General features: G+C 43.3%; 1 protein-coding gene across 2 annotated transcripts; it reads left to right on the forward strand.

Moving 5' to 3' along the window:
- The first annotated feature begins 1,216 nt into the window (after positions 1–1,216).
- On the forward strand, positions 1,217–14,350 carry DUSP11 (dual specificity phosphatase 11). Of its 2 annotated transcripts, none has more exons than XM_072148817.1 (10): positions 1,217–1,420; positions 2,091–2,166; positions 2,250–2,381; positions 3,624–3,747; positions 4,748–4,808; positions 6,275–6,321; positions 7,118–7,193; positions 8,454–8,549; positions 13,136–13,255; positions 13,641–14,350. In XM_072148817.1, the coding sequence occupies exons 1-10, from the start codon at positions 1,311–1,313 to the stop codon at positions 13,825–13,827; spliced, it is 1,029 nt and encodes a 342-aa protein (XP_072004918.1). In that variant the 5' UTR covers positions 1,217–1,310; the 3' UTR covers positions 13,828–14,350. The 2 variants fall into 2 exon arrangements, with proteins under 2 accessions (XP_072004918.1, XP_072004920.1); XM_072148819.1 differs by having other exon boundaries at positions 8,457–8,549.
- Positions 14,351–19,664: the final 5,314 nt, after the last annotated feature.

A 19,664-nucleotide genomic window follows, 5' to 3' on the forward strand; every position in this document is an offset into this window, starting at 1 on the left:
ACTGAGGCAGGGGAACGAGGAGAGGTGAGTACCTGATTTTATTATACAGCAAGAAGAAAAGAGGAGAGTATATGAGAGCAGGGGGCACAGTGAGAAGTATGGCACAGAACAGGAGGTCATAATGATTTTATTGGATGGGTGATAAATAATTGGGTTAAGTGGAGAGGGGCTAAATGAAAAAGGGGCATCAGTGTGTGACTAAAATCATGAGGGGGGGGGGAGACATAATGGGGCACATTTACTTACCCAGTTCGGAGGAGTTCCCGAAAGTGCATTGTCCGACGACAATGCCCTGTGCCGTGATTCACTTACATCGTGCGCCTGACTTTCTGAATGTGTCACTTCCCCGCTCAGGTCTGCTGGAGTTCACCATCTTCCTCCCGATGCATGTAAGTGCTTGGCTTACGACACAAATTTTTTAGTTAAATCCTGCGGTTTGTCCGAATCCGTCGGATCGCCCGACGGCCCACCCCCCGATTTGTGTCGCATGCGACACAATACCCTTTTAAATGAAATCTGAAATTGTCGGAATATCCAACGTTTTCCGGTCCGCTGACCCTTAGTAAATGAGCCCCAATATGTTTGTTGGCCACATTAGTAGAGTTAAGGGTTCAGAGTTGGACATTATGGGGCACATTTACTTACCCGGTCCCTGCGCGATCCCCTATCCAGAATGTCCGACGAGGATGAAGTCTGCCGCGATTCACTACGAGCGTGCACCCAATATCCTGCATGTGTCGCTTCCCCGATCAGATCCGCCAGAGTTCACCTTCTTCTTCCCGGTGCATGTAAGTGGTTGCCTTGCAACACAATTTTAAATGTTAAATCCTGCGCGTTGTTCGAATTCTCCTTGCGCGATCCCGGAAAAGTCGGGAAACCTGACGAAAATGGACCCTTAGTAAATAAGCCCCTATATGTTGGTGGGCCACATAAGAAGAGAGTTAAGGGCATATACGGGGGCATTATATATTGGTGGACCATATTAGTAGAGTTAAGGGTTGAGAGTGGGACATTATATATTGGTGGGCCGCAGTAGGTGATGTAAGGAGTGCACAGAGGGGTTATACAGTTTGGGGGATTACTATTACTATGTGAGGACACTTAAATTGTTGGGGTCAGTGTGGGGGCATTCACCGGGGCACTATACTCTATACGAACATTAAAGCACAAGATCATGTGATCAATAATGAATGATATGAAGGTGTCTTATTCTCCTTGCCCACAACAAACATGGCGTCCTCCCGGCCGGCGCGTCTACGTCATCGCTGTGCGTGCCGCCTGTGACGTGGCCCTGTAATGGTGTGCTCTACATGGGAGTGTGTGTGCTAGCGAAGTTTCGCGTTTCGTTTCTCCGCATCCCGGTGTCGTGTCACTTCCACCTCCAGCCCGCAGCCATGTCCAAGATGAAGTTACCGGACAGGTGAGGGCGGGATACATGGCCGGGGGCGGTGAGGGGGCAGCGGCGGGGAATACAAGTGAGGTCTGCCCGGCACAGGGCTGGGCTGCTGTATGTAGGATTGTAGTATACGGCATGTGGTGGAAAGCTACACGTGGTGTGTGCCCCGGAGTCACCATCAGGGGGCGCTTTCAGGGATGTAGGGGAGGTAAGTGGCCCTACAATAACCACTGATGCAGCAAATCCCCATGTCATGTTACATGCAGATCTGCAGCCACTACTGCGCTGTGTGTGGTCGCCCGTCACCTACGACTGATTTGTTACCGCATCCCAGGACAGTTTTGTGTTGTGGGGTTAAAGTTTGATTAAAGGGGTCTTTCAGAAATTGGATACACATCCTGAGACTTGGTGAACTGCCCTTGAACTAAACACCAGATAAGGGGCTAAATATGGTGACATGATCCATTTAAAGGACATCTACCACCAGCATGAAAGACTGTATGCAAATGAGCCTGAGGGGCTCCAGACTGCATTAACACCTATGGAGCCTAGAGCCCCTCAAGCTCATTTGCATATTATCCTTAATCCTGGTGGTAGATGTCCTTTTAAAGTAAAAATTTTCCATTCTACAAGCATGAACCCTGATTTGTAAAGACTATTAACTCTGTTACTAATGATCCCACGTCCCTTGCAGGTGGACAGATTACATTCCAGTTGGGAAACGCATCCCCGGAACACGTTTTATTGCTTTTAAAGTCCCTTTAACAAGAGTAAGTTTCTGATCCTCCCGAAAGCTTTATCTGTTATTATTGTGGAATCATACCTAGATGAATGTCCCTCCTCTTACTTCCAGAGATATGATCACAGACTGGCACCTTGGCAGAGATTTTCCCCAACGGATCTTATTAAGGAAGTTGAGAACCAAAACGAAGAACTTGGGCTGGTTGTGGATTTAACGTGCACCAAGCGATACTACTCCCCATGGGTAAATCCATTCAACAGCTGCTGTTATTTCTTACACATCCCACTTGTTACAGGGCCTGTATGGGGTTTATGGAAATTCCTTGCAAACTATTTTAAGCTTCTCTATTGGGCAAAATTTGGTATGTCAATAGTTGTGCAATTTAAAGGGATGATGCCAAATGTGATGGTTATCCCTTAGCCACAGGATAGGGGGGATGGCAATCAGATGGGTGAGAGTCCTGTTCTCCTTGATTGAATGAAGGTGCAGGTCAAGCATGGGTCCTGCCGCTCCATTGCTTACTATGAGAGTGACAGGATTTGCAGGGCACAGCGCTCCGGTATCTCCTGCACTCTCTTAGACAGTGAATGGTAGTGTCGGAGATGGCTGAGTGCTTTGCACTCCTAGTGTTGAATGGAGCAGCAAAGTAAATGATCAACGTGCCACCAGTTAGTTAAATTCTTTCTCTCTTGATCAGAGAGGGTCCGAGTAGTTGGCCCCAGTTATTCAGATTGCTATTCTTAATCTATTAGGGGATAATAATCAAAGTAGGAACAACCCCTTTAAGAGCGTGGCCACATGTGGCATATGCATTGCTTTTGTAAACGCAACACAAACGCCACGTGTGACAGAACCCTTGCTTCACCACAGTTATATCTGGACAGGTCCAGCTCCTGCTATTGATGAATACACACAAGATCACCATGAAAAACATTAAGGTTGCGTATAGAAACCTCAATGCAAAACATGTGGTTCCTGATCACAAGCCTTTATGTCTAAACGCCTGAGAAGCTTCTCCCCGCTGTAATTGCATTACAGGCAGTCCCCGGGTTACGTACAAGATAGGGTCCGGAGGTTTGCTTTTAAGTTGAATTTGTATGTAAGTCGAAACTGTATATTTTATAATTGTAGATCCAGACAAAAAAAAATTGCCCCAGTGACAATTGGAGTTTAAACATTTTTTGCTGTAATGGGACCAAGGATTATCAATAAAGCTTCATTACAGACACCTTACAGCTGATTAGTGCAGTCTGGGACTATTGTAAAGCATCCAGAGAGCTTCACTGGAGATTAGTGGGGTCTGTCTGTAAGTATGGGTTGTCTGTAAGTCGGGTATCCTTAAGTAGGGGACTGCCTGTACATTGTCTGCATACAATTGCAACCTAGCGTGTAAACAAAGGGGTTTATGAAGAACTCTCATCACACCACCTATGTTCATCTTCATATACATACAGAGCCTTCACTTCACTGTATTTTCTATGACAGGAGTTGCCTGAAAAACTAGAGTATTCAAAGATCTTCACAATCGGACATGAAGTGCCTAGTGATAACGTTATTGCGGAGTTTACAAGCACCGTAACGCAGTTTCTGACTCAGAATTCAGAGAACGGTAAGTTCCTGTCTGTGCATATTGCATTGTATGGGCACAAAATACTATCCTAGTCCAAATAGTTGTATCTGTTATGGATTGTCCTCAGTTGTAACATTAAATAATTCTGTGCCTATCACCAAGCTGTAATCCAGAACATCAACAAATCACACGAATGTCCTATATTCTGGGGGAAGTCATTATTACACAGCAAAGGAACCTTGAACACTGCTTAAATATGGCCTAAGGAGTCACGCTGGCTTGACTAATGTCATGTAGGCAAAGTCCATTCTAAGTGACTTTCAGCAGATGCTACCCAGAGATGTCCGGTCATCCAACCCTTCTGCCATTAATTATGGCCTTTGCCTCCAGGCATTTAACGAACTACGTCCATAGAGACCCCTTTTTGGGGAATCTTCAGATATGTGGGCACAGAAACTCAGCGTAGCACTAAAGGCTGTCTGCGATTTTTGATGGCAGTGGTAGGCTGCAAAAGCATTCTCCAAACCTGGCACAGCCCCACACAAATGTTTATGGACAAACTCTCTTTTATAATGCGCATTGACTTCTCCCTGAGCAAGGAGAAGCGGGTACAATCGTTCTTTAGAAACTGTTTTGTCACCGCAAGGTGCTACCAGGAAGGGCAACTTGTAGGAGTTTCCCCATAGAACCCAACAGAACCCAGGACGGGCAAGAAAACACAGTAATGCATTGACTGTAGTGATACTGTTAGGAGAGATCATTCTTGGGCTGGGATGAGGAGGCTTGGGTCTGTGACCTATTTTGCATGTTAGGGTTGGTTTACTTAATGCTGAAAAATCAACAAGTACATTTAAAAAAATAAATAAAAAAGTGTGATTATGATACAGGTCTGTAGTCCCACAGGGGGGAAACCATTAATTACACCATAGATTCTGGATGTGATATGTGGCCAGCATTATCCCTATTGTAGAGACCGGACACCGGCCTAATGCACGGAACGGGAATCCCTTCCATGAATGAATAATGTTTCTCTTTTCAGATAAACTCGTCGGCGTTCATTGTACTCATGGACTGAACAGGACCGGATACTTAGTTTGCCGGTGAGTTATAGCAGAAACTTGTAAGGGAAGCAGTGTCTGGCAGATGTCTAATCTTGAGGCTCATTCACTCAAACGTAATGGGGGGGCTGATGTGCTCTCGCATATCAGTCCCCCATTGACATCTATTGAGCCCGGTCATTGTGTGGTGAGTACACGTTGTCTCTGCATGGTGACATAAACGCCATGTTACTGTGCCAGCAGCTCCCTTCTCTATGGAGAGAGGAGGGGTGAGCAGTGCTTACCCCTCTTCCTCTCTGGCGCTCAGCTCTATGTTTGCCAGGGTGAACATGCGTGGTGTGAATGTACCCTTACATCCACAGTGATAACCAGACTGGGAGCCGGGCAGAAGCTCTTGGCCAACTTGATCATTATATTTGTCTTGTCACCAGGTCAAGGCGTTATTGTGTAGATGGACTCCTGTGTCAGTCTGAGGTTCTGTTCTCATTAAACGCAGGGTCTTCTGCCATAACAGCCACTCCAGAACGCTTGTCCCAAAAAAAAAAAAAAAATTCAGACCAGATACATCATAATCATCTAATCGCTAGAGCTCCTGGATACTTGACAATCCCTTGGATCAGGGCCCAATGTATGGGGCAGTGGTTGTGATTAGAGATGAGCTGAGCCTAACGTATTGCGGGGTTGGCTGCTTGACTAATATCCTGCAAGTTGAGGACCAATCATATCCATGTCTAGTAGCTAGGGGCGGCAATCTGGTGTATCAGCAGTTCGGTTGACAACTTATTCAGGTCGTGCGGCAAAATCCAAACGCAAATCTCTGCTCCTTTTATCTCTAGTTGCGATGAAATCAGATGCAATGGGAGCGACCAAAATGAGTAGCACACTTGATATGAATGAAGCTTTAGTGTACACGTGTGACTGCTTCTCTAGTCATATACAGTACAGGCAAAATTGTTAAATTATCCATACTAGACCTCCACTGGAGCACAAACATATACTTCAAAACTAAGTCATAGAAAAAATGTAATCTTTATTACCAGAATTATCATACAATTCATCACAAAATACGTCTGATTAAAAAATATTATTTTGTGATGAATTGTATGATAATTCTGGTAATAAAGATTACATTTTTTTCTTTGACTTAGTTTTGAAGTATATAGTTGTGGTCTAGTATTGATAATTATTGGCTTCTTGGGGTCCTCTAGATTAGGAGCAGGATTATTTGGTGAACACAAATATCCTTGTTGTAGATTATTTGGTTTTCTAAAGTTGTATCACAAAGACCAGTCCAAAGAACCTCCCCACTTGTTAAAGGAAGGGAAGTACTTGGTGTTGTCCCTTTTCATCTTTGATCATCTATTTTGGTAATCGGTGGGGGACCCCATCCTTGCTTTACCTAGGGCTTGGAGTTGTTATTCTTTACTGCATAGAGCTGCGGCTTTACTTTGTTTATGCAGTTGAAAGTTGACTTAATCGGGTCATTCATTTTATGTCTTCTCTTCTAGGTATTTGATCGATGTGCTGAGCATGGAGCCCTCTGAAGCCATAGAAAGTGAGTATATTACCGGCGAAGCACAGTTATGTAGGCTTTGTATGTAAAGGTTGTAAGCGCACAGAGCTAAAGCACATTTTGGTGCCATTTAAAACCTATTTTGTGGACAAGGTGTCTGCCCTGCTTTGGAAAAATTCTGTAAAGTGAACTTTATTTTTTGTATGGTGTCTGGGCTTTACTGAAAAAAATAAAATTCCATCAGATTGTTCACTATGTGAGATCCTCTGCACTGGTCTGGTTTTATGTTTCGCTGCCAGTCATACTAAAACACTTTTACCAGTGATTTTTGGCACCTCTGCTTCTTCACTGGTCCACCCTTACAAATGTTTGTGGCTGACTGGTCTCATTTAATAGCACAAATCCCCCTAAATGTTGCTCTAATTAGTTCCTTTGGCAAGCTATACATAAAAAATGGTAGATCCATCTACATTATATATTGTCTTTTAGCCCTGAAACAGGATGACACTTGGGCCTTAAACACATGTCCAGGTGGAGTATTGAGGATGAGCGTTTCCATCTCCATGAGAAGCTAAGTGGCTGTGCCGCCAATCCTGTCTGGATCCGCCTGGCTCTGACCTTGTGTGCTCATCAGGTGTCAGACCTTTATGGGGGGGCCGTGACCTGGCTGCAATTTGTGTGCTTAGATCACTGCCATATGATGGGGCCTCAGGCCTCCAGCGCCACATGGCGTTGTAGTTTTATCCTTGCTTCCCCAATTTATCCGAAAAACTATATTGAAACAAACTAGATTTCTGTGTTTTGTTGAAGGAACATGCATATACTCCTTCTTTTGCAGAGTTCAACAACAGCCGTGGACACTCTATAGAAAGAAAAAATTATCTAAATGACCTTCTAAATGGCAAAACTGAAAGGTAAGTAACTACAATAAATTGGCTGTCCAGTCTAGAGAACTCCTCTTCATATTGCTACAGTGGAGAGCCATTACATAGTTTGTCCTCTTTTCAACCTGGCTTTTGGTAAGGAATGCATAGTTCCTATACCTAGAAAATGAACTTTGTAAGATCATCCAAGACCCTGCCAAAGGAAGAGAGTCCCAAGGTTGTGTGTTCATGCAAGGTAGTGCATCTCTCTGCTCATGTTTGCACTTATGGGCCTCATTCCCCCCCCCTCCAGGGTCATCCTCTGCTTTGCTGAAGGGACAGAGGAATGAACAAGATCCCAGCAAAAATAAGTTTGAGATATGCGCTGCCTGTATGGATAACACACCCTTGGGGAAACTCTGCTCTTTCTGGCAGTGTGCCAGGTGATCTTACAAAGTTCATTTTCTGAGTATAGGAAATATGCTTTTGTTTTTAAACTTTTTTTTGGGGGGTGGGGGGTAGTAAAAACTGTGTTAATAGGTCATGGGAACCTATTGTCCGGTTTAATAATGAAAGTGTGTGTCTTTTTGCTAAACGTGAATACGGAGGTAGGAGTTGTGTCCATGAAAAATTTCCTTGTCTGAGTGCAGTCAGATGTAGTTTGTTGTGCAAGGTCTGTCAATCTGATAATATCTGAGAATATTGCAGTATGGATTACACTGATCAGCGTTGAAGTCAATCGTGGCCATTTTTTTTTTTTTTTTTTTATTCTGGACATTTGTGCATGATATAGATAGATATCTATATATCAACTTACAATAAAGTTGCAAGTTGTTCTACAATCCCTTCTAAACTTTTCCTACACCTTCCTGCCAAAATTGAGACCCTTTATTTTGAACCAAAAACGTACGATTTGAAACTATTTACTCAACTGGTCTTTCTGTATCAGATAAGAGCTGGGGAGTTCAGAACTTGAGAAGTGGCAGCACTTTTCTCTGGGTCCCAAATTAAACCAGAAGTGTCAGCAGCCATGGGAATGATGAGGTGGTACCCGGTGATGTAAAACTAACATGTTAGATGTCAGACATCCGTTTAGTGACTTGTGGCACTTGAAGTGCGTTGAGTGAACGTCTCTATACATTGGGCATACAGTCATGAATTCATTAGGTTACAGACCTGTGATGTTCGCCCCATGATAATATAGTAGATGTTATTTGCTACAAGTTTCTTAATGGTGTTGTGTAACTTTCGTCAACTTCATTATAAAATGTAGACATTTCCTTTATTAATCTTTTTTTCTTCTTACTAAAGCAGTGCTGGATTAGCTGAACCTCGTGCGACAAACCCTCGACGCTTCCCAAAAAAGAATAATTTCTCTCATCCGGGGAGGCAACAAGAGGCTCATGGGTAATTATCCAACTAAACTGGTTTACAGGGAAGCCAGAAAATGTTATTTAAAAAAAAACTTGCATAGTGACTGGTAAAGTATAATGTAACTTTTAATCTATTAAAGGGGTTTTCCCACGAACTGGGTTTGCCGGCGCTTGGCAATTTCCGTTAGCACCGTACAAATTAATGGAGCAGAACGGTCGTGCGTGGCCGACTGCTCCATTAGTCTGAGGAGCGACTTTTCACAATCTGCGGGGATCTCTCCACTGAGACCCCCACTGATGGCCAAGTTATGCCCTTTCCAGTGGATAGGGCCTAACTTTAGTTAGTGGGAAAGCCACTTCAAAGGCACAATAAATATAAAATAATCAAAAAAAAATGACAATTAAAATAAAAAAATCAAGAAATGTAGCCTGCAGGAGGGACATTGGTATGATACAGGAATGAGGTGATGATGGTGGTTATACTTGTAACAGGGAGGCTGGTGGCTTGTGACTCCTCCACTGTGCCCAGCTGTGATGTTATTGGTATATCGCGTAGCAAGCTGGGGTCTCTCTCCGCTATAACTTCCTGGGTGCTCAGGCAGCACGTGGTGGTAGTTTCCCCCGGGCACTCTCTGTATATAGTGTCCCTGGCCTGATGGTATATGAGGGCCCTTGATGTGCTTGTGCGGTGTATTGCAGCAGGGATACAAAGGATGGAGGTATTGTTGGTTGGTTCCATATAATGGAGGCACAATACTTGGTTACAAGCTGGTAAATGGCCTGCAGTGAGATGATGGTGGTGGTTGTTCAGCTTGTCCTTCCCTGCAGCAGCTGCTTTATGTGAGTTCTCTTCTGCACTAATTGGTATTGTGGCCTCCAACATGAACCATCCACCGATCCCAGCTGCAGGGTGTGGATATGTTCAGACTCTATTCAGACATGTAACTATTGTGGTTACATTTATTATTATTATTTTTTTTTATCTGAACCGGGGCCGAACCCAATAACTAATCGCAGAAACAAACTTTGGGTATTCTCGGGCAGGGCCCTCACACAGTAACCATGCAACTCTTTCCAAAATTCTCCTGACTCCGAGCTTTACTACCCTCTGACAGGACCCCTTTCCAGCTTCTCCGCACCTCACTCTAACCCCAAACTAGATCTAACAGTTGGTCTTAATCAGGGGTCCCCAAACTACGGCCCGCGGACCGTTTCTATCCGGCCCCCGTCCCATCCAGCGCCGAGCCCCGGGATCCGGATTTGTTATTTGGGGGCCCCCGGGCTGGCGCTCCAGTACGGCAGTCGGGCCGGGGCCTCCGTCCATCCGGACAGGAAGCTCCTGCCCGTCACTGAATAGTGCTCGATGCGGCCGGAAACGGCCGCTCGAGCACTATTATTGCAGGTGGAGCGATGTGGCCGGAAGACAACCCCGGCGCACATCGCTCCTTGAACCTGGATGCGCGGCCGCGTGCTTACGTCATCACGCGGCCGCGCACCGCTTCCTGTCCGGCAGCAGCCCGAAGAAAGAAGACGCGGGAGCCAGAGGTAAGTGCAGGGCTTTTATTATTTTTTTTTAAAACAGCAGTAGAAACATTGTGGCTGCCCTAATATATGAAATTATGGATTATGGGGCCATTATAGAAAATAATAATGGAGGGGCAGCATAGGAAATAATTAATTATGAGGAGCAGGATAGGAAATAATTAATTATGAGGAGCAGGATAGGAAATAATTAATTATGAGGAGCAGGATAGGAAATAATTAATTATGAGGAGCAGGATAGGAAATAATTAATTATGAGGGGCAGCATAGGAAATAATTATGAGGAGCAGGATAGGAAATAATTAATTATGAGGAGCAGGATAGGAAATAATTAATTATGAGGGGGCAGCATAGGGAATAATTAATTATGAGGGGGCAGCATAGGGAATAATTAATTATGAGGGGGCAGCATAGGGAATAATTAATTATGAGGGGGCAGCATAGGGAATAATTAATTATGAGGGGGCAGCATAGGGAATAATTAATTATGAGGGGGCAGCATAGGGAATAATTAATTATGAGGGGGCAGCATAGGGAATAATTAATTATGAGGGGGCAGCATAGGGAATAATTAATTATGAGGGGGCAGCATAGGGAATAATTAATTAATATTTTTTTTATTTTTAAACTTCAGTCTGGCCCTCCAACGGTCTGAGAGGGACAGTGATCGGCCCCCTATGTAAAAAGTTTGGGGACCCCTGGTCTTAATGATTGGGCGGGGGGGGGGGGGGGGGGGGTTACTCCTGCCAATTTCTGGACCCAACCAATAAGGAAGTGGTACCCATCCATCCAGATCTTAATCGGCCTGTAGTAATGATAAACAACCACTAGGGGGTGAACATTACATTTGTCATGACAACTGCATTACCATTGGTCTGGGGCAGTTGTTAAACGTCACAGTACGACATCCCTGACCCTGCATGTGAGTGATATAGTAAGAAGAATAAGGGTGATGGCACATGTGGAGTTTTGGGCCGTTTTTAAGTAGGGTGTCAAACACTTGGGTTTTTTAAAAACGCATCCATTTTTGACCTGTTTTAATTAATGGACCGCTTAAAAACAGCCCAAAAACATGCTCAAAACGTCAGTTATAGCAGATCATTGTAGACTAGGGCTAAAGTACAGTAAATTACCAACATCCAGAGGTCCGTTTAACTAGGGGTCATCTGTAAGTTGGGGGTCCTTAAAGGAAACTGCTGTATTCCGTGTAAAACTGTTTTATTTGTTATATTTAAATCCCCACCCCCTCCAGGCACCACCATATCGTGCGCACCATGCAAGCAAAAGTCCGAAGCCGGCCGCTATAAAAATTTGATGTTGCGCAGGCGCGAGTGTGCCCGAGAGCTTGGTGACGTCACCAGGTCTCTGGCACCTCATAATAATGATATGGTGGTGCGTCGAAGGGGGGTTTGTCTACAGCAGTTTCTACAAATAGTCAAGATATGCTCTGGCATCGGCTCACCCTGGGCTGTTGCTAGGTATTTGTGGGTTATAAGTGTCATTTTAAAGTGGTAGGTTTCCTTCAAGTAGGGGACTGCCTGTATGGGACATGTCCTATATTTTGCGCTGTGGCTGTTCGGCTCGGTCACTGTACAGTGAGACGCTGTGTGACCGGGGGCAGTGATACACCCTCGAATTGTGTGGCCGGGTCACAGGTCCTAATATGCTTGTGTGCGCGAGGCCTAGAGGTTATAGAAGGTAAAGCATAGGATTGCTGACGTGTACAGGAGCTGGGCTGTGCGAGAGCAGTATAAATTATCAGTGCGGATGTCTACATGGTCTCTACAAAGCACCAGTGAGATGTTACTTGGGATACTTGCACATAGGTTTTGGACAGCCATTTTTTAACAGTTAGCATACAGCTCCATGTATTTCTTCGGGCTCACATACACTGCCCAAAATTGTATGCGGAGGCCCAATTCCTGCCCATGTTTACAGGCAAAGTCCTTTCCTCTGCCTGCGGCACTGGTCCATTGTTTATGGCTCTTGCGTTCATGTAGCATTACCGCTCCGGTACCGCATTTCTGCTTTCCTTTGGCTGTCCTGTCGCCACTAGTAATTATTGTGAGAGGAATTATTGTGGCTTTGGGAAAACTTTCTATTTGGGTGCATTTAAAACTGCAACTCTACTGCATCGCAGTCGGCTTTTGTGGTTTGTCTGCATTCACACACATATTAATTGGAGGTAAAATTGGCCTAGCTGTCTTTGGAAACCAATCCGAGCTCAGCTTTAATTTCATAAACGGCTGTGGGGAAATGAAAGCTGAGCTCTGATTGGTTGCCATGGGCAACTAGAACAGTTCGGCTCTAAGAGACTGGATTGGATTGCATTGCAATCCGGAACGGAGAGGCTAAAACTCGGGAATGAGCAGAGGAATTTTGGATTGTTTACATGCAGGACACTTGTTACCAATCGCATGCTTTATCGGGCCAAGCCCCTCTTTCTTCCGGCTGGAGAACGCCTCAAACCGCACTTCAGATGGAATGTGCGAACACGTCCTGAAACCGCATCAAAGCTGCTTATAAACTGTTTTAACTGCAACGTGTGAATACACACTGAGAGGACTCTACAGAGTTAGTGGGCACCTCATTCACAATCAGTCATGTAGAGGAGGGGTCCCCTAATATTGAGTCCCTACTTGTGGTGTAGATATTATAAAAACTGTAAGGCCACTTCTAGCCAATGCTGGGCACCAGGGTCAGTGCTGCACCTAATTCCTGAACGTCGTTTTGTACCAAGTGCAGCTATCGTGAACAACTCTTTACCTCCCTATTAGTATAACAGCACAGTGATTCATGTGACTGCCCACTAAAAAGGCAAAAATCAGACATAACTGAAAGTGTAACCCCTTAGATGCCTCGTTCAGTGAGAACCATGGCCTCTGAATGACTATAGGGGAAGGAGGAGCTATCTGGCCACAAAAAAATGTTGTCTATTCTTATAGACAATAGTCTATTTCTATTCTTAGGAAAGTATGAAGAGACTTGAATTTCTTTTTTTTTTTTTTTTTTTTTTTTTTTTTGTATTACCCCTAGATATACTTAATGGTGTGATTTAATATTTCCCACTTTCTACAGCTACCACAATCCTAATGCCAGATGGGGATCGTGGGATTCTAGACCGTCCTTTAATCGTGGAGGGGGGAAGTTTAGGGGACCACAACAAAGGTATTCACCTTACGCTGGAAATTATAATGGGTGAGTAATGTGAGAGTAATAAATGTGTATCAGTGAGGCTGCGCTCATACATGGCGTGTGCCTTTCATTTACAAACACAAGGCAAACATCCCCCACAGCGCTCAGTGGTGCTCAGCCTGATCGCATATTTGACAAGCACCCGCTGTCCTTAGACACTTTTTTTCATAAGGCCTGGATGTGAGGGTTCTTCTTTTTTTTTTTTTTTTTTTTTTGTGCTTTAGTTATTGTTTTTTGTAGTCTTTCTTAGAAAAAAATTTATCAGAAGTGTCTGAGAGCAGAACCATTCTGGTTTCCACTTCTGATCAATTTCCCTCCCACCCCAATGTTTCTCAGACCAAACGGCGCCATGTTCAGGGGCCATCAATGTTATGTCTTATCCCTATAGGCACCATCACCATCCACAGAGACCCTTTCCTCAACACTCAAAATTTGACGAAGAATATGGCGAATCAACTGTAGACCATAGGCAGCACTTCTCTCAACAGCGGGGTCACCATCCTGGTAACCGTGGTCCTTACCAGAGGTATCAGAGACGTGGCCACAAAAAGAAACCCATGACGCCTCAGCAATAACAAACGCTTGTATTACTATTTTTAGTTCATTGTGTGGTTGTTTTTTGTTTTTTTTTTTCTGTATTATTTTGGATCAGGAACTTTAACAAAATTGTGTTTTTAAAATGCATCTTAAAGGAAATAAGTGACAGATACTCTCCTCTGCTCCTCTTTATCTTGATCCCGGTGCTTGTCTTGACACGCTGGGATCACCTAGAAAAGAAACTTATAATTGGCAGCCCGGAGCATTGGGACAAGATGTCCGGTGTTCTGGGCTGCTAATTATGCACGCCACCTGACATCTGTAGTGATTTTTATTTTTTTTTTTTACTACTGGTTCCTTTAAGGCCGATTCTATACAAGAGATTGCTCCTGTTCTGTGGCTTTTGCGTTGTAAGTGTCGGGTATGTGAAGGGAAGCCTTACCCATCTAACCTCAGTTACTTATGACGGGAGGGACATTACTTCTCCTTCCATCACACAGGAATGTATGTTATGTACCAGGTGACCTCCTCTATACACAGATCATTAAATCTTAACACATTTCAGTGTCATTTGGTCTTTTATGTGTGTAGCTATGCTTGTATATGAGTGAGGACACGGTGAAGTAAAAATGTATCTACAAGAGCCTGTAAGGTGGGAAACTGTATCGAGCTAAACCTTCTAGACATGTGACAGTAAAGGGCTCTGTGATGGGAATCGGTCTTCCTAATTATACGTACATGTGCTACGCCCAGGATGGGACACCTGGTCCCTGGCCGTACTTACGGGAATAGATAGAGCATGATCCTTTTTCCCACCAATGGTATGGTGAAACACGAGTGTGCTAACATTCCGCAGCCAGACACTATTTGGTGTCTATGGGGATGTATATCAGACCAAACAAATTTTATTTGAAAGGGGCCTAAAATCACATCTTAAGATTATTCCCATGGGTTATCTTTATTTTAGAGAAGCAACTGCTGAGTTAAACTCCATTGTTCATGCTGTGGTGTTTTGTGATGTATTGATGAAACTTAATGTAACATTACAGTATTACGTCACACGCTGGGTCCCGGCCAAGCCCTCTCCACAGCCGGTAAGTCTTTGCTGCATATTACTAGCACCGATCGCGGGCGTTTAACTGCTGATCGCCGCCGGCAGAGTTGCCGGCGGCTTCAAAAAGATGGTGCCGCCATCTTTCCGAGGATCGCCGCTCCCCGTGACGTCATTGGGGATCGGCGATCCGTCGCCATCTCACGAAGACCCGAGGATATTTTGGGTTAACCCATGCATTACAATGTGCTATCAGCACATTGTAATGTATGTGGAGTAAAATCCCCATATACTGCTATTCTGTAGTATGGCAGTATATGATAGGATCTTACAGACACCCTAGGGCAGTGATGGCGAACCTCTTAGAGATCGAGCGCCCAAAATGAGACCTAAAAAACACTAGCTTTTCCCAAAGTGCCAACACGGCAATTTAGGCAGTACCAAACTTGTTGCTACCAGAATTTTGGAGCTCCAATCTGACCCTGTCCACACCTTTTCGCTCTTTGGACAGGACCAAGCAGCACAGGAGGAGTCACTTTAAAGTAGCAGGGCACTACTATTGGACTGTCTGAGACTGCAGGAAGATGCCATGTCTGGCAAACTCTGTGCCTGGGAGACAGCACGAGTGCCCGCAGAGAGGTCTCCGAGTGCCATCTCTGGCACCAGTGCCATAGGTTCGCCACCACTGCCCTAGGGAGTCTGCAAAATAGTAAAAATTAAAGTTTAAAAAAAAATATATAATAAAAAAAACCTAAAAACTCAAATCACCCCCCTTTCCCTAGAACTGATATAAATAAACAGTAAAAATCATAAACACATTAGGTATCGCCGCGTCCGAAAATGCTCAATCTAACAAAATATAAGTTTTCCACTGCGTTTAACCCCCTAAAGGAAAATTGTGCCCAAAGTCGAAAATGGCACTTTATTGCCATTTTTAAAAAAAATTAAAAGTGATCAAAAGGTCGCACAGTCCTAAAAATGATAACATTGTCAACGTCATCAAAATCCGCAAAAAAACTACACCACCCACAGCTCCATATACTAAAGTATAAAAAAGTTATTAGCGCCAGAAGATGGCAAAATCCAGGTTTTAATTTTTTTTTTTAAATCTATGAAAACATTAAACCTATATAAATCGTACCGACCCAAAGAATAAAGTAGACAGGTCATTTGGGGCGCACAGTGAAATCCGTAAAATCCAAGCCCACAAGAAGACGGAACACATGTGTTTTTTTTTACCACTGCATTTAGAATTTTTTTGCCGCTTCCCAGTACATGGCATGGAATATTAGAAAGAAATAAATATTAGAAATAAAGTTACAGATATTTGAAGGTGGGAAGTGAAAAATGAAACCGCAAAAACGGAAAAGGGCTGCGGCGTTAAGGGGGTTAAAGGACATCTACCACCAGGCTGAAAGACTATATGCAAATGAGGGCCCATTAACACTTATGAAGCCTGGAGCCCTTCAGGCTCATTTGCATACAGTCCTTTATCCTGTTGGTAGATGAACTAGGTTGTACCTAGTTTGCAAGTTATTCCCTGTCCACTGTATGGGGCGGAGTAACAAGCTGATTGTTGGAGGCCCCAGTAGTCTGACCCAACCAATCTGGTGATCGGGTTTCCTCTTTTAACTAACGGGTTGTGCATGTGTCTTTCTGCTCCATTCAATAATGTGTGCTGCAATTTCCAACACTGCCATAGTATTGCATGGAACACCAGGATGAACATATGTCCTGCCTTTTCATCCATTCGTGAGACCGGGACCCTCTTTCTTCGGATCGGTGGAGGTCCCAGTAGTCAGATCCTCACAATCGGCTTCATAATTTGCACGTGTGGTGCAACCCCTTTTAACTTCCAGTTATTTCATTGGTTTATTTGCATCAGTTATTGTAATCTATAAGGGTGTAGTGGAAGGAGCTGCACTTGTTCTCTGACCACTTTCTGGTTTTGACACCCACAGCTCCTGCGAAAAAATAAAATAATTTGCTAACCCGGAGAGGAACCTTTTTAGAGAGCCTAAAATTATTTGATTGCAGGAACGCTTACCAAATTTACAGTCCAACTGTGGTTCCTATGCTAATCCACACTTGTGTTCCTGTAGCATCCATGTGCTATGAATTGCGGGATCTATAGCCTATCGTTCTATGTGTGCAAAGGCTAGAAGTCCTATAAATAGTAAAAATCATAAATACATTACATATCGCCGCATCTGAAAATGCAAATCTATCAAAATATAATAAGTTTTTCACTGTGTTTAACCCCGTAATGGAAATAGCGCCAAAAGTTGAAAATAACACTTTTTTTTTTGCCTATTGAAAATATAAAAAGTGATCAATCGGTCATACAGTCCTAAAAATGCTAGCATTGAACACATCATCAAAAGTTGCAAAAAATGACACCACCCACAACTCCGTACACCAAAGTATGAAAAAGTTATTAGCGCAAGAAGACAGCAAAAAAAATAAATATTGTACAGGAGGTTTTAATTTTTGTAAATGTATGAAAACATTCTAAAACCTATACAAATCATACTGACTCAAAGAATAAAGTTAGACCTGTCATTTGTGGCGCACAGTGAAAGACGTAAAATCTGAGCCCACAAGAAATCGGCGCAAATGCATTTTTTCACCATTTTCAATGCATTTGGAATTGTTTTCCTGCTTCACAGTACGCGCCATGGAATATTCAATACCATCACAGAGTTCTTTATGTGTAAAAATAAATAAAAGTTATAGATTTTTGAAGTTGGGGAGTGAAAAATAGAGATGGGGGGGGAACATAAAAGGGCATCAAAACATTAAAGTAATGCAAAACACCGGCGGCTCGTTCCCGATCACAGGCGTTTCTATAGAAACGCCGATGTGATCAAGCCGCCGGTGGGTGCGGTTTGGTCTGCGTTTGCAAATGCAGCCAAAATTTCACGTGTGACCGCACATTGAAACCTGCACATATATGCATACGTCGCACCTCAATTACATGTGCTGTTCTGGCTATGTATACTTCAATGAACCACTATACAAGTAATGTATATATATGTAGTATATGTAATATAGAGATATTTCTGATCATCTATATCGATAAGCTGGAAACCCTCAGTTCCTGGATTTTTGTTAGTCTTTTAGCTGTATCAGTCCTGGATAGATACATCTGTCCTCTTGTACCTATCTATGATACATATTAATAAAAAAAAAATTAATAATAAATACCATATATACTCGAGTATAAGCCTAGTTTTTCAGCACAAAAAAATGTGCTGAAAACCCAAACTCGACTTATACTTGAGTAAAAAAAATATATCAAAACTCACCTTTCTGGCTTCCCCCGCTGCTGGCTATATACTGGGGGGCAGGGTCCGGCAGGCTTTATACTGGGAGGCAGGCTATATACTAAGGAGGCTGTGGCCAATGCATTTCCCACCCTTGGCTTATACTCGAGTCAATAGGTATTCCCAGGTTTTTGTGGTAAAATTAGGGGCCTCGGCTTATATTTGGGTCGGCTTATACTCAAGTATATACAGTAATAAAAAAAATCCATTAAAAAAAATGACCATGAATGCTCCGGAACCAGTGCACTATATTATGTTTTAGTCTTTATAAGAATTTCTGTATGACATGGTGCAGGTCATGACCACCTATCACATGTTGGGCCTCATCCCTGTTCAGTCTTCCTGGACTCCTACAACCACTTCTGTGAAGCTTTGCTTTCTGAATGTGAAACTATAATTTATTTTCTACTCCCCTGACTGTAAGATTATACTCCAAAATAAAGAAACTTTTATGTGTTGTGTGTTATGTATGCAAATTCAAGTTTTTTTTTTTACGTTAACAAGGTAAAACACATGTTGCTAGTTCCCGAAAGTAAATTTAAAAGAAAAACTCTCCCGTCATCTGACTCATTGAATTACACCTTGTGCAGGGCCTGAAGGGAGAATGTGACTCCAGGTTCTAGGAATACAATGACAATGAGTCCTGCTCCTCCCTTCTGGCCCTGCATTATGTATTATTCAATGAATTAGCTTTAACTATAGTGTCAGTGTTCACACCTACGGAATGCGATATGTGAATGCAGCCATACGTAAATATTTGATGTAGCTAGGAAGGCTCGTTCACAACCAGATGGGACCAAAATTAGTAGTAAAACACTGCTGAGGGCACACTCACATATTGCGTCGCCATTTTTGTTGCGTTTGATGCATCCCAAAGGGCGCATTCACACGATGCGTTGCGTCGCGTTGTGTGTTGTATTTTGAACGCATTCCACTGGCTTCAGCCTTGATCACATGCTAAGATTACATTGCATTTCCACTGCATCTGCTAAAACGCAACGCATCGTGTGAATGCGCCCAAAGGCTTGAATCATGTGCTGAGGTTGTCATTGTCTTTTAGCAGTGAAAAACCCAAAGTAACCTTAGCATGTGGTCATGGCTGAAGCCTTCGGAAAACACAATTAAAAAACGCATCATGTGAATTCGCCCTCAGGAGAAGGGAAAGCCTCCCCACAGCAACTTTTGCCAGCTGCCCTCGTGCCCAAAGTTGCATCTTGTACCTCAAATTCCATTTTAGTTGTAGGAAACCTTCCATTAAATATGAATAGAAATGTACATAATTATAATGCCCTCGGGGATCAAGGTTAACAAAGACAAATAAAAAAATAGCTGAGTGTGGTTTTTGTTTCTCCAATAAAGATTGTGTTTTTGCATTGGGTTTATAGCTCTGAGCCATACCTGAGGAATGTATGTATCGCTGCATGAATTATTCCCTGGAAAGAACCTAGAAGTTGAATTTGGAGAGGAAAGTATTCAGACAACGTTACTGTTAGGGTTG

This window comes from Engystomops pustulosus, chromosome 4 (genome assembly GCF_040894005.1).
Source record: "Engystomops pustulosus chromosome 4, aEngPut4.maternal, whole genome shotgun sequence".
Lineage (NCBI taxonomy): Eukaryota > Metazoa > Chordata > Amphibia > Anura > Leptodactylidae > Engystomops > Engystomops pustulosus.

What these genes read in the sequence shown, in the direction of transcription:
- DUSP11 (XM_072148817.1), top strand. Translation starts at nt 1,311, where the DNA reads ATGGGAGTGTGTGTGCTAGCGAAGTTTCGCGTTTCGTTTCTCCGCATC. An exon ending in AAGATGAAGTTACCGGACAG is followed by an intron (nt 1,421 to 2,090) that starts GTGAGGGCGGGA and finishes CGTCCCTTGCAG; the next exon opens with GTGGACAGATTACATTCCAG. An exon ending in CTAAATGGCAAAACTGAAAG is followed by an intron (nt 7,194 to 8,453) that starts GTAAGTAACTAC and finishes TTCTTACTAAAG; the next exon opens with CAGTGCTGGATTAGCTGAAC.